Source organism: Hermetia illucens, chromosome 4 (assembly GCF_905115235.1).
Source record: "Hermetia illucens chromosome 4, iHerIll2.2.curated.20191125, whole genome shotgun sequence".
NCBI lineage: Eukaryota > Metazoa > Arthropoda > Insecta > Diptera > Stratiomyidae > Hermetia > Hermetia illucens.
The window spans coordinates 104,084,303-104,097,856 of NC_051852.1; the positions used below are offsets into that span (position 1 = coordinate 104,084,303).

General features: G+C 40.1%; 1 protein-coding gene across 9 annotated transcripts in view; it reads right to left on the minus strand.

Annotated features, from left to right (window-relative positions):
* The window catches only part of LOC119654274, a 125,640-nt gene that overhangs the window by 41,448 nt on the left and 70,638 nt on the right, over nucleotides 1-13,554 (minus strand). For 3 of the 9 annotated variants that reach the window (XM_038059554.1, XM_038059551.1, XM_038059546.1), the window contains exons 1-2: nucleotides 11,240-11,387; nucleotides 676-949 (exon numbers count right to left, since the gene is read on the minus strand). The exons of 2 other annotated variants lie outside the window; for them this stretch is intronic. In XM_038059554.1, the coding sequence (XP_037915482.1) occupies nucleotides 676-877 (202 nt within the window). In that variant the 5' untranslated portion in view covers nucleotides 878-949; nucleotides 11,240-11,387. Of the gene's footprint in view, nucleotides 1-675; nucleotides 950-11,015; nucleotides 11,388-13,554 lie in introns of those variants that run through there. 4 more of the 9 variants (XM_038059549.1, XM_038059548.1, XM_038059547.1 and 1 more) reach the window with 4 other exon arrangements.

Genomic DNA, 13,554 nt, shown 5'->3' on the forward strand with positions numbered 1-13,554 from the left:
AGGATTTCAAATTAAGAGATGACGGGAATAATAATTCTGTTCTCCTAGCCCTTAACTGACTTGAAAAAAAACACCGATTGCGAACCTTTAAAGTCATCAGTTATGAAGTGACAGGACATTACTACTCATCTCTCCTTGGAAAATTTTATAATCTTCATTCATAATTCATAAGAGAATCTTCGCCAAAGCAGGTAGAGTTTGCTTGTTTTAAAAAGTTACCACAGAAACCCTACGTAAAGATAGTACTCCTTTTTAGTAGTACATTCGTGTTTTAATTGCAATTTATTTGCAGTTCTGCAAATGAAATAAATATTAGACTAAGCCTAAAAGATGAGCAACACATAAATAAGCATACGAACGGACATTAATAATTTTGGCACATCTATTTTTCGTAATAAATAACAAAAATTGTGCGAATTCATATGTTCTTTTTTTTTCTGAAATTACTGTTTACTTGTGTTAAAGTGCCTCACACTTTATATGTTACGTGCATCAGTAGAGTGTTAATGGAACTCGAAAGACCACTCCAAGTCCATTGCTATAAAAACAGTGAAATATTATCAATTTAATTTTTAAGAGTTCTCCTGGTTTTAATTGCTAATTTTACGGTTTTAACTCTATGAATAATGAAAGCAGAAAATAAGTACGAATAGCACACAGAAACATCAATGCAACCTTCTTGCTCGATTTGGTTTCCAGACCGATTTGGAGCGAAAAAAATATGTGTCCTGTAGTGTACTTCCTCGGCGTATTGGTACGCCATGTCCCTGGATCTCTTTGCCTGCTGCGAGCGGTTCGGTTTGTTGCCCAGCTTGAGACCACCGTGACCGCCTGATGTCCTTCCTTCGTGGAAATTCTTACGGAACATTAAATTCATTGTTCCGCCTTTAAATCTGCTATTCCCGTTAGGAACTTTTCAAGTAATTTCCACGTTTCCAATGAGCTGCTTCTAACCATGGAAATAAATAATGTTTATATTTTCGGTTGCCAGCTAACTGGTATTAATAACAATTTTTAAAAAAATGTTGCATTTCAGAAGCAACCTTCACGGGTAAATTCAATAAGTCATTGGCAAGACGATATAGATCCTTAAATGGATTTTGTTTTTTTTTTTAGAATTCTAAAATTATCACTAGATCTTTTTCCATTTTATTTCAATAAAAAATTGGGAGTTGCTTTAAAAAAAATCGAAATAGAATTCCTTTCAAAAGCAAGAGTTAATTTGATCATATCAGAATGTTTCATTTTCCACTAAAATTTAAATATAATGTATATCGCAGTGGTCAAAGGACGGAGGAGGCTAAACTAATTATGCGCGCAATAATCTGGGCCGAAAAGGCATTACTTTTGGTGATGACATTCCCATTAACTGAAAATTTTACCATGCTATATGTAACCATTTACATCCATCAATAGTTTTCAATAATATTTTCCTAGATGATTAATATTTCCGTAGATTTAGGCCAACGAATCAAAAAAGATTATTCAATCCCTGAGATGAAATTTGGAATCCTTTTTAAGTCAATCGAATATTAATGAAATTCACACCATTCAAGAACATGAAAAGTAAGGCCTGAGCTAATTTAGGCAGCCCCCTTCCGAGTTTCCTAACTAAGAAAAGGTAGAAATCGTTGGCACACATAAATACGTTCGAAATAAGTAAAAACTCCATTCCAAAAAATTTACAAACCCCATAAACTAACTGCTAACATCTGCTAACATCGGACCCAAATATAGGAAACTCCGATGAACCTTCCTAGGTTCCAACGAAATTGTCCCTCAAAACGACATCTTACCTCAAAATATCTTTTTGAAAGCTATTCATTGTATTTTCTGAAACTTAACCAACACTTTTAAACTGATATCAGTCCACCATTTAGAATTTAATATGTCAAGCAGTGGACTGGAAGATAAACTGATGCAGCATGTCGCCTCTCTTCTCCCAAGACACTGTACGAGATGACCATCTTATTAAAAAAAACACCTCCACTAGGATTTTATGCAAATCGTGGTCAATGAATAGCTGGTAATCGGAGGTAACTGACTATGTTCAATCGAAGCCTCATTGATAGCAGGACGCCTCAATGAGTAAGCTCAACCCTTCCATACTATGGAGGACTATAATGTAGACGTCCAACCGCCATACTCTTGTAATCCAAATGAATGAAACTGATTCAAATATGAAGAAAAAATAACAACAATAATAAGGAACCACCACAACTGATCCATCAAGCGGACGAATATTTTCGTATTGCCGATAAGCAGGTGATAAGATCCAAGAGAATTGAAAAATTAAGCAGCAAAGCAAAACTCAACATTAGCATGTAGGTGTGTGTATGAGGTGGGCAGGCCTCTGAGCACCCAGACTCTAGTTGTCCATTGCATTCGATTCCACGTCTAACGGAATATCCCGGATTCGTTTATATTTCACCGAATTTACGTTAGCGGATGTGATGCTACCCGCTGCAGCTAGAGCACATCAACACCAAAAGTCTAATGTCTGATGCGTCACTTACATAGAAAATGTTCGGTGGATCCTGCTTCCTCACTGTAGGATGGACACAAATCATCTTCAAGAATACCTATTCTAATCATATGACCAGCTAATGAATTATGGTCAATCAGAATGTCCACAACAAGAATCTTCCTACTTTTCGACAGGGTTGATTTTGCAATTTCTTTGCTTGGCTCTGACATGAAAAATTTGGCGTGTTTAGCAGCATTAAAGTTCTGCCACCTATCATTATGTGAAGTTTGTTCCCATTGTTTATAGCACCATTACCAAATGTTACCGACACTCCAATGGTTCGTTCTGATCCGGGCCAAGGGGAGAATGAACCCTCTTTTGATAAGGCATTCGAGACTTTCGCTGTACACCGTAGTGACCAGGTGCCGAAAGTAGTTTCACCAAACCAGAAACGCGGAGTAGTTCCATCGATTTCTGCATGCCTGAACGATTTTTGAAGTAATCAAAGGAATTCTCGACGCTCTCAATTCAGCTTGAATATCGCTACAGATAGCAATGCACCTGCTCATCAGGTTTTCGCTGTTAACATCGCATACAGTCCAGCCTGAAAGATCATTGCATATTGTCCCAAGTCCCCTGCTCCAGAACCCTGCTTGGATTTTGAGACATCGGTGTAGACGATTTCATTATATCGTGCCACGCATTCATCTGATTCTTCCCAGTTTTCTCAAGTTTCAAGCCAACGTTAAATTTTCTACTAAACACATGTATGGGGATCCGAGAATCAGAACGCATTACGAAATTTGGATTCAGTTCTCTCAATAACTCTTCCAATACTCTGCACCCCCACGTCCATTGTTTCTCCATCGATCTAATCGAATTAGTTAATGAGCTGCTCATATCGCTGCGCTGCGCCGGATGTCATGCTCATAGTTCGATAATACGCAGTCACACAGTTTTTTGTCGTGTAGCTCCCCACATTACTGATGTATGAACAATCATCTACCTAATGATAGCACATTTCATCTTTAGCTCTATTTATTATATTTGTTTCAAAGAAGCTTCTTGCCCAGAATAACTCCCATATATTTCACTTCTTCGGAGAGTTGAGCCACTTATTGGGGAGCGATCAACACCTCAACCCCGATGGGTTGAGTACTTTGATGAGCTACTGAACAACCAGAACATCGGCGAGTTGGAGGTCCCGCCAACTGAAGACGACGGACAAATACTGCCACCACCAAGTTTAGGAGAAACAGTCCGTGCAATTCATCGGCTAAAAAATCATAAGTCGCCAGGAGCCGATGGAATTACAGCCGAATTGGTTAAATATGGAGGCGACCAGTTACACCAAGTGGTTCATCAACTTGTGCTCAAGGTATGGGACAGCGAATCAATGCCTGACGATTGGCAGCGAGGGATAATCTGTCTCATACATAAAAAGGGAGATATCACACAGTGCAGCAATTATAGAGGTATCACGTTGCTGAGTACCATCTATAAGATATTCTCCACTATCTTGCTAGGCCGGATAGCCCCATACGCCCAGAACATCATTGGCCCATACCAAAGAGACTTCACTCCAGGCAAATCAGCAACAGATCAGATTTTCTCTCTGCGGCAGGCGATGGAAAAACTGTTGGAATATGGACAACAGTTGCACCATCTGTTCATCGACTTTAAAGCCGCCTATGATAGCATAGCCAGGGTAAAACTGTACACGGCCATGAGAGAATTCGGTATCCCGACGAAATTAATAAGACTGACTAGGCTGACCCTGACCAATGTGCGAGGCCAGATAAAAGCAGCAGGATCACTCTCAAGACCATTCGACATCAACAATGGTCTACGACAAGGGGATGCGCTATCATGCGTCCTCTTTAACCTGGCCCTCGAGAAAGTGATCCGTGATGCTGAGGTGAATGCAAGAGGTACGATCCTCTTCAAGTCCACCCAACTACTGGCCTATGCTGACGATATCGACATCATGGGAAGAACCACCCGAGACGTTCAAACTGCCTTCATCCAGATCGAGCAGGCGGCGCGAGATCTTGGGCTGCACATCAATGAAGGCAAGACAAAATACATGGTGGCAACGTCAGCACCGAAGACGAATCAACCAACAACATCAAACCGCACTGGTCAAACACAAGCACGAACAAGAATAAGGATAGGGGAATACAACTTTGAGACCGTTGACAATTTCTCCTATCTAGGGTCGAAAATCACAACCGATACCAACTACAATGATGAAATCCGCGCACGGTTGTTGTCAGCCAACAGAGCCTACTTCAGCTTACAAAGACTGTTCCGCTCGAAACGTCTCACCATAGGGTCAAAGCTCTTACTGTACAAGACTATGATCTTGCCAGTCCTCATGTATTCCTCGGAAACTTGGGTTCTTAGCAAGAAAAATTGCGAACTCTTGGCCGCGTTCGAGAGAAGAATCCTCCGAAGAATTTTTGGCCCCCTACATGAGGATGGACGATTCCGTAGCCTACACAATGACGAAATCTATGAGCGATACCATGACCGTCCGGTTGTGGATAAAATCCGGCTCAATAGGTTACGGTGGGCGGGTCACTTAATCCGTATGGATGAAGATGATCCCACCCGGAAAGTCTATAAGGGCAATATCTATGGTAGGAAAAGAAGACGAGGCAGACCCTGCCTAAGATGAAGCGATGGCGTGGGCCAGGACGCCAGACAGCTTTTAGGGATATCGAATCGGTGGACCTCGGCGCAAAACCGGGATGTCTGGAGTTCCTTATTAAGGCAGGCCTAGACCGGATACCGGTTGTTGCGCCGTTGATGATGATGATGATGATGATGATCAACACCCGTTACATCACACAGCTATTTCTGCGTTAGCATGGTATAGATCCACTTAATTAAAGTTTAATAAACACCATGCTCTCTGACGGTATCACAGACCTTCGGAAAAAGCACAGAGTCAAACACCCCTTCAATGTCCACGAATACCTCCATCGCGTATTCGCCTCTCAGAGTTGCGTCCTCTATCTTTGAAACCAAAGAGTGGAGAGAAAGAACTTTCCACGTTGGTAAGCGTGTTGGTTTTCATTTCGTGGACACAACCTTAACGCCGTCTAGCGAATGTGATGATCAACCAGTATCTCCTGACATTTCAATGGAAATTATGTTTAGCTAATCTGCCTGAAGTTCTTTGGATTTGAATCTTTCCTATGCTAAGGTATGAAAGCTACCTAAACCTTCTGCCATGCACGTAATCCAGAGCAAGACATCCTAGAAAAAACATTTTTTTAAGTTGCTCTAAGTGCTCTATACACATTAGCAGCGCTGGATGGATGCCATCCACGGCAGGTGCTTTGAAGTGTTCAGAGGGTAGTATAGAAGCTCTCATCTTTTCATTGAGTGTAATCGCTCTTACAATGTCCCAATTTCCTTTACAATACTTGAACTGAATAGACTGAAAAATTTGCGGAAACCACCAATTGTTTCCCCCCATATCTGCCACCTGTTCCCCCGGGTGTTGTACTTCCAAAAGAGTCCGTACTTTGAAGTCATGAAAGTTCCGTCAGGTTTTCCAAAAGAGTCCATCTTGGCCGGCTCATCACTTTTGACGACTCTACACAGCTTGGAAGTCACCCTTTCCTGTGCCTAGCAGTATGATCTAAAGGAGTGTCGCTTCGAACGTTTTACGAGCCTCTTATATTCACGCTGCGAGTTCCGGAGGCTTAACCAAATCAAGAATGCAGATTTTCTGAGTTTTTACTGTTTTCTGTTCCACCATAGCACCGTTTTAACACTTTGGCTTGGGGATATAGGACAAACCTCTTCAAATCATTCTAATTGGATGTGTTTCAAGGTTTCCAATTGATCTTCTATCGCCAAAAGAGCGCATGACTTCTTAGGGAGCTTTACTTTGTCGCCAAGAAGCCCATTGAACTTTGTCCAATCCGTTTTCCTAGGATTCCGTCTTTTTATTAAAGACTGTTCACCAGCAATAGTCAGACTAAATTCTAAGTAACGATATATTTAACAGTGAAACTTCACTTATTAGCCGCCAGTCTCTAATCAACTGTAACAACTTTGTAATGCAGATTGTTAGTTCAATTATTTTATTTCTTCTTGGCCCCACGAAGGTATGGACGCAACCTGCTTTCACGATCATCTAGCCAGCTGAAATGATAAGATCAATCATAATCTAGGGTTGCTACTGCTCCAAAAAATATGCTGAGCGGTCGCATCACAACCTATTAAGAGTTATGGGCCAGCTATCTGCAAACTTCGAAACTACACTCCTACCGGAACGTCAACAACGGCTCGGGTAGGGACTCATCTCATGCCAAAGACCTTTGGCTATCGAAAAGGGACTATGATTAATTTCTGGAATGTGCGCACACTCCTCGAAAACGGTAGTTAGTGACCCAGAATGTTCGCTTTTCCAACTCGAGCGAGAACTCCAACAATATAATCTGGGCATTCTGGGCCTAAGCGGAGTAAGATGTTTTGTAGATCTATACACCTTACACCGCCTTGTCCCAGCACAGAGCTCTCCATAAAGCCAGTTTGGATTCTACTGACCGTCAGCGTACCAGCAATCATTTAGATTTAGTAGGTGTCTCCTGGATGTCTGTAACAAGATGAGCGCTGATATCGGCCTCGAAAGGGAATTTGCTATTGCGGTAATCAAGGAAGCCGCAAATGCCGCAGAACATAATGATTTCAGAAATGCATACCGCATCACGAAAGAATTTGCATGTGGTCGCAAATCTTTCGGTGGTTCTGTGAGGGACGTTAACGATCAGGCCTCCATCCGCGATGGTGAGCAGGTGAAGAGGTGGAAAAAACACTTCACTATCGTTCTTAACCGTATCACATCGGGTGGAGTTCAGTCTATTGTAGGCCAATCACCGTAACATACGGATGCGGATGAACCATTTTGAAACAATTAGCTTCACGATTTCGAGAAAGCTTTCGGAAGCGTCGACAGAGAGTGTATGCTTTACGTTGGAGCCGCATTCCGGAGAAACTAATAAATATTATCGAAGCGAAATGTAATGGAGCAAAATATCAAATGGCGCATTGATGTTACTCGGCCCATTAACAGTGCTAAATTCGCCTTTGTTGCCTTGTTGAAGTGACCCCCACTGTTACTCAAAAGATACAAGCCTTCGTGAACACCTGTCTGCAACATGCCATCGAGTTATGCTCGCCTGATACAAGGACCCTGTTACCCGTGGACGAGTTTATGGAGAAGCGGAAGTGACAATGGATAGATCGCACATTAAGGAAGGACGGCAATTCTATTGCTAGCTACGCCATGAAGTCGACCTCACTCTCCCAAGATGGCCGACGAGTGGGTCGCCCCAAGAGCGCTTGGCGTTAAACAGTAGAGGAAGAGTTCGGGCGTCTCGGGGCAACCTGGAAGGAGTTGAAGCGTCATCGTACACGTACGTGTAGGTGTGTTGACGCGCTATGCCCCACCAAGGGATGAACGGCAACCATATATTAAAGAATTGCTTCTGTTTGGATCAATTCCTAAATGTGTTCATTCAATAGAACGATGATAATCGTCAGTTTAACACCGTTTTGCCACATATTTGGAAAACTCGCACTTTTAATTGAAATTACTCCATTTGCTGAAAGCGTTTGATTCATAGTTTGTAAATCCTCACCAAATTGCTAACCAATAGTTGCAACCATTTCGGGATGGATCTCGTGCGGCAGAGAGAAAAGCGTCCAGAAGGGATGACAAATAGCTACACAGTTGCAATAAAGATTAATAATTTGACATCGGGACATCCAGAGTCACAATGAAATCTGTGCAAAAAATAGTCTTTTTGAAGCGCTGCTTTACGGTAACGAGATCAGTGCCAGTAGACATAGAACAAGCAAAGCGTTAAACAAAAAAGAAAAACTATCAGCACACAGGACATTAACAGGTCTAAATGCACAGGAAGGAAGGTGGCTTTCTAAAGGCAAGCTTAAGGAAGACGGAAGAGTAAATCAAGAAAATCTTAGACAGACTGTGCCCAGTTATATTAAAGTAATTTTTGACGGATTCTTCGAAACGCGGTGGTGAAAATAAAGCCACCTATACCAATAACCAGGAACACGAAATCGCGATAATAACGGAACCCCGCAGAGCTTCTAATAAAGAATGGGTACCTAATTAAGCCAATATTTAAATTGCCAGAAGATATTGATAATAAACAGAGGAGAAAACCATAAAATTAAATTTAAAATTCCTAAAAAGAGAAGTTGCAATACCAATGGGGAACACAGAAAATTACTCAATCGAGTTACATAATAATCCACAACGAAGTTAGTCCCTAAGAAAGGACACGACCTAAGGAAAGTAAATAAAAAGGATTCCAAATTATATTCTTACTTCCACTGTAAGAGTAACTTCCCGTTGAAGTATATACAAATGAGTCAACAGGCAGATGGACTGCATGGCTCATCGGCAATTCAAATCCGTGGTTAAATCAAACGTATGGAGAGATTGATTGATTATATATAGTGGTGGACAGCCTCGATGACACCTTTTTCTCTTGTCAACAATCTAACAAGGGAGCTTGCTGCAGACAAAGAGATGCTGAAAAGTGCTGATAGATGGATGTTCGAGCTCTTGTTGCGAAGAGGGCTCTTGAATGAATGGCTAGGGATTCCTTCAACCTTCCTCCTCTCCCCTCCTATTGGTAAAAGGAATTATCCGCCGGGAGAGCATAAGCACTAGCCCGAAGTAATGCGTCAACGGCTAGTTCTCCGATGGCGGGAAGGTATTTAGCTAGTAGTACGAAGTGTACCGGGGAGTCCAACCCCCAGTCGCCCAAAAAAAAACAAGATACCGTATGACAGTTCCGCAGCGTAAGGGAATGGTGGTTTTAGTAATTAAAAAGGAAGTAAAGGGTTTTACATCGTTCCACATTATGACTAAAAAGAAAGGCAAATGATAAACCGATTTAAGTAGAGTTTTGTAGTTAACAAACAATAGAAAGAAATAATAAATTAAGTGCTTTTGCGGTGGTTAGAAGTTGAGAGATAGTAAGGTCATGCGATCCAACCCCGTCCATAAATTTTGGGTGCATTGATGATAGAAAAATTGCTAGAAGCATACTCAATAGCAAGGTGGAATATAAATGATTGTTTGTAAAACCTTGAAACGAATGGGAAGACTCGATTGACAACTGAATTAACCTGAAGCTCGCTTTTCAAAATTTAAGGACGAAGCCTTTCGCCCAATAGGAGTTGAGGCGGAGACTTCGAGGGGGCCAAGGGGCGCTACGGAAGAAGATGACGAATCATCACGCCCTTCCAATCTGCATTAATAGACAGAGCATCCAAGGCGTTGATATGTAGCTGCTTCAACCAATGGTGGTATCGAACTGACGCTCAAGACATTAGCAACGCTAGATCCATGGTCGCTACTTTATGTAAAATCTGGAAATACAGTTATCTCAACACCAAGATCAAGTTAAGACTGTTCTGTTCCAAGGTCCATTATGTGCTGCTACATGGGAGTAGCGCATGCAAATTGGCCACAACTATTACTCAAAAGCTCTCGTCAACACTTTTTTGCGACGTGTCATCGAGGTTCGTTGGCCTGATACTATTTTGAATGAAGAAGCAAGTCGCCGCACAGGCCAATTAACTGTTAGCGTGTTGATTAGAAAGCGGAAGTGGCAGCAGATAGGTCATTAAAGAAGGGCCACTACGCCATGCAGTGGAACCTATTCTCTCAAAATAGCCGACGAGCGTTTAGTCCCAGGTATTTCAAGCTCTGAGGTTAAGTAAAAAAAATCCGAAATTGCAGAATCGCAGAACATTTTCTGATCCTTCAAATATTTTCAGTGTCTGAAGGGATGTCCAAATATCACGTGTTAATAATATTATACTATAAACCTCTTTTGTAGTTTTCGGCGACTTTTTTGCAATATTCAAACTGTAGACTTTTGTTTCTTGATTTGAACCCACACCGGGTGATTTGAAATGATGAGTTTCTCCTCTGTACACAGCAGAAGCAGAACAAACTTAAAGAGTCCCACCTCGAGCACTCGCCCTTTCGTCCGGGTCTAAAGAGTGAACTTCACATATCGTCGGAATATTAAGAGCTTATGGCCAACCCAAATAATCTATTTTTTCTTTAATGTGTACAGAATTTCATAAATTTATATATTCGACCCCTCTTTGTCGCTCAAGTTGATATCAACACAATTTTTGTCGCGCTTTCGCTTTAATATTCTGAATATCGCATCTGTCTTTCTCACGTGAAGTTAAATTTAGACATTGTAAACCGTTTTGGCTTAATTAAATTGGTGCGACACGCATCAACTATACAAATCCCTTTAAAAGCAAAACATGGCGTTCCTTGAAAAATCAAGATTAAGGCTTAATATTAATTAATTTAAATAGATCCTGTGAAGATGATAGAAGGAAAATGCCCTCCAAGCGGCTTAAGCTTGTCGGAGATTAAATTCATAGTACGATACGGAACTTAGCAAGCCCGCATCGATGACCAAGTGTTGCTTTTATATAAGTAAATAGGACTTTTAATCCTCACTATTTTTCCTGGAATTTTTAGTATTTTCCGCAATCATTTGATGCTTCAAATGGAGTTCTAATGATAATTTGAATTGAGATCCGCGGCCTGGATGCAATTTCTTCTTTTCATATGGCCGCTGGCAACCGAAAGTATACAAATTAATAGAAAAGCATTTCAAGTCTGCGCCGTGAGTGGATGCACAGGAAAATTTCGGAAAAATTCACGCCACTAATAGTACACACAATTTTATTATAGTCACCACTGAAAATACTTGTTCAACCGTTGGCGCAAAATATCTGTGAATGATATGTTTTCAGCGAGGAAAATGACGCGACACTGATCCGAAATGAGCTTTTTTCTTTAAGTTTGTTGTATTTAAAAAAGAAAAGCTGAAATTTCTTAGTCGAAATACGGTCGTCAAAATTTTATTCCTGTGCAGTTGTGATTTGTATTAAATATACGATGGATGAACTGCTTTTTAGTATTAGTTGGATATTTTAGAGTTAATAGGAACAAGGCGGAAATCGGAAGTCGAGTCTCACGTACAGTTGGGCATGCCATAATCAATGATTACGCGATTATTATTGCGAATTTCAGGATTACGTGATTGCAATCATAATCGAGCTGTCCTGATTGTGATTGTAATAATGTAATCATAAATTCACCATCCTGAATTTTCAGTTGCAATAGTCTTATTTCGCTGTTTAATCAAATATATATTTGTATGACTTCAACCTGAGGTGAATTGTAAGAAAGCATATTAAGGATTATGATTTCCGATGCTCGGCCATGACTTCTTTTAGTAGTGCCCGTCAAGTGATATTTTACATCACTCATAATGAATCGCTAAATGATCAGGAATATCTAATCCATAAGAGTCATTAAATTCCTGGATAGGTGCTGCTACGATTTGATGGACAGAATATTGCCTGGGGTATTTGCAAGTTACGCGCATTGAAACGCTACCATTAATTATGTCTGCTTAAGGCGGTCATCCCGTGTGAAGGCCATTTATTTCGCTTTTTCTAAAAAATGTTTGTGAAGAACTGGATAAAAATACAAATACGAGTTTTTCACCATATGTTTATTAATATCTTGAGCATGTGTAACAATTTTTCCAGCCCGACAGCATAGTTTGTTATTGAAATACAAAGCAATTTATACACCCATCACCAAAAAATTGGGTTTTTCTGCTGCCACGCTAGAGGGCGCTGTGATCATCATAAAGAAAATATTGAAAGCTAAATTTTTAGTGCCTTGTTAAACTTTTTTTTGTGAATTTTGGTGTTTCAAGGCTTCTTTAATGAAAAAAACTACTGAATGAATCGCAATTATCCTAGCTTGAGGACCGTAGAAATATGTTCCGAATAAGTCGTGAAAATTTCAAAGAATTTCTTTGGGTAGATTTTGGGCTGCGGTAGCAGAAGATTTTCAATATGCAATTTCGAGAAAAACGCGTTTAAAAAGTAGAATTTAATTTTTAGCCATAAAATCTTAACAGACCATTAATCTGCTGTACCTAGTTCACACACTTTAGGTTTCTTCAAGGAACACATGTGCAGCCTTGGGTTCAATTCTTATCCTTTTTGCGAAGTTATTCGAACGTCATTCCGCCTGACAAATACGCATTTTATTACGGCGATAGACATAAATCTGGCATGTGGCTTATCACGTGTTTAACACTATAATTTCCGAATGACTCCGAATATCAAAAAAACACTTTGCCCATATATTCTACACTATATCTATATACAATTGATGCCAAAAAAAACACGATTCCTCGAATCCGACACACGATCGATTTTTTTTGGCATTAATTGTATCTAGATGTAGTGTAGATAGAATATATGGGCAAAGTGTTTTTTTTATATTCGTAGTCGTTCGGAAATTATAGTGTTAAACACGTGATAAGTCGCATGCCAGATTTATGTCGATCGCCGTAATAAAGCGCGTATTTATCGGTTCAAATGACTTCGCTAAAATCATAAGAATTGAAGCCAAGGCTTTACTTGTGTTTCTTCAAGAAAGAAAGTTTTATGGGCTAGGAATAGCAGATTAATGGTAAGATTTTATGGTTGAAAATCGCATTCTACTTTTTAAATGCGTTTTTCTCGAAACTGCATGTTGAAAATCGGTTGCCACTATAGCCCAAAACCTATCCAATGAAATTCTTTGAAATTGGCAGGACTTATTCAGAATAGTTTGCGGACCGCAGAAATGTCCGCAAACTAGGATAATTGTAATTGATTCAGAAGTTTTTTTTATTCATTAAAGAAGCATTGAAAAACACACAAAATTCACAAAAGAAAAATTTAATAAGGCACCAACAATTTATCATAGCTTTCAATATTTTCTTTATGATGATCACAACGCCCTCTAGCGTGGCAGCAGAAAAACACCTTTTTTGGGGGATGGGTATATAAGTTGCCCTGTCTTTTAATAACGAACGATGCTATCGTGCTGGAAATTACTACGCATGCTCAAGACATTAATAAATATATGGTAAAAAATTCATATTTGTACCTTTATCCAGTTTGTCACAAAAAATTTCTAAAAA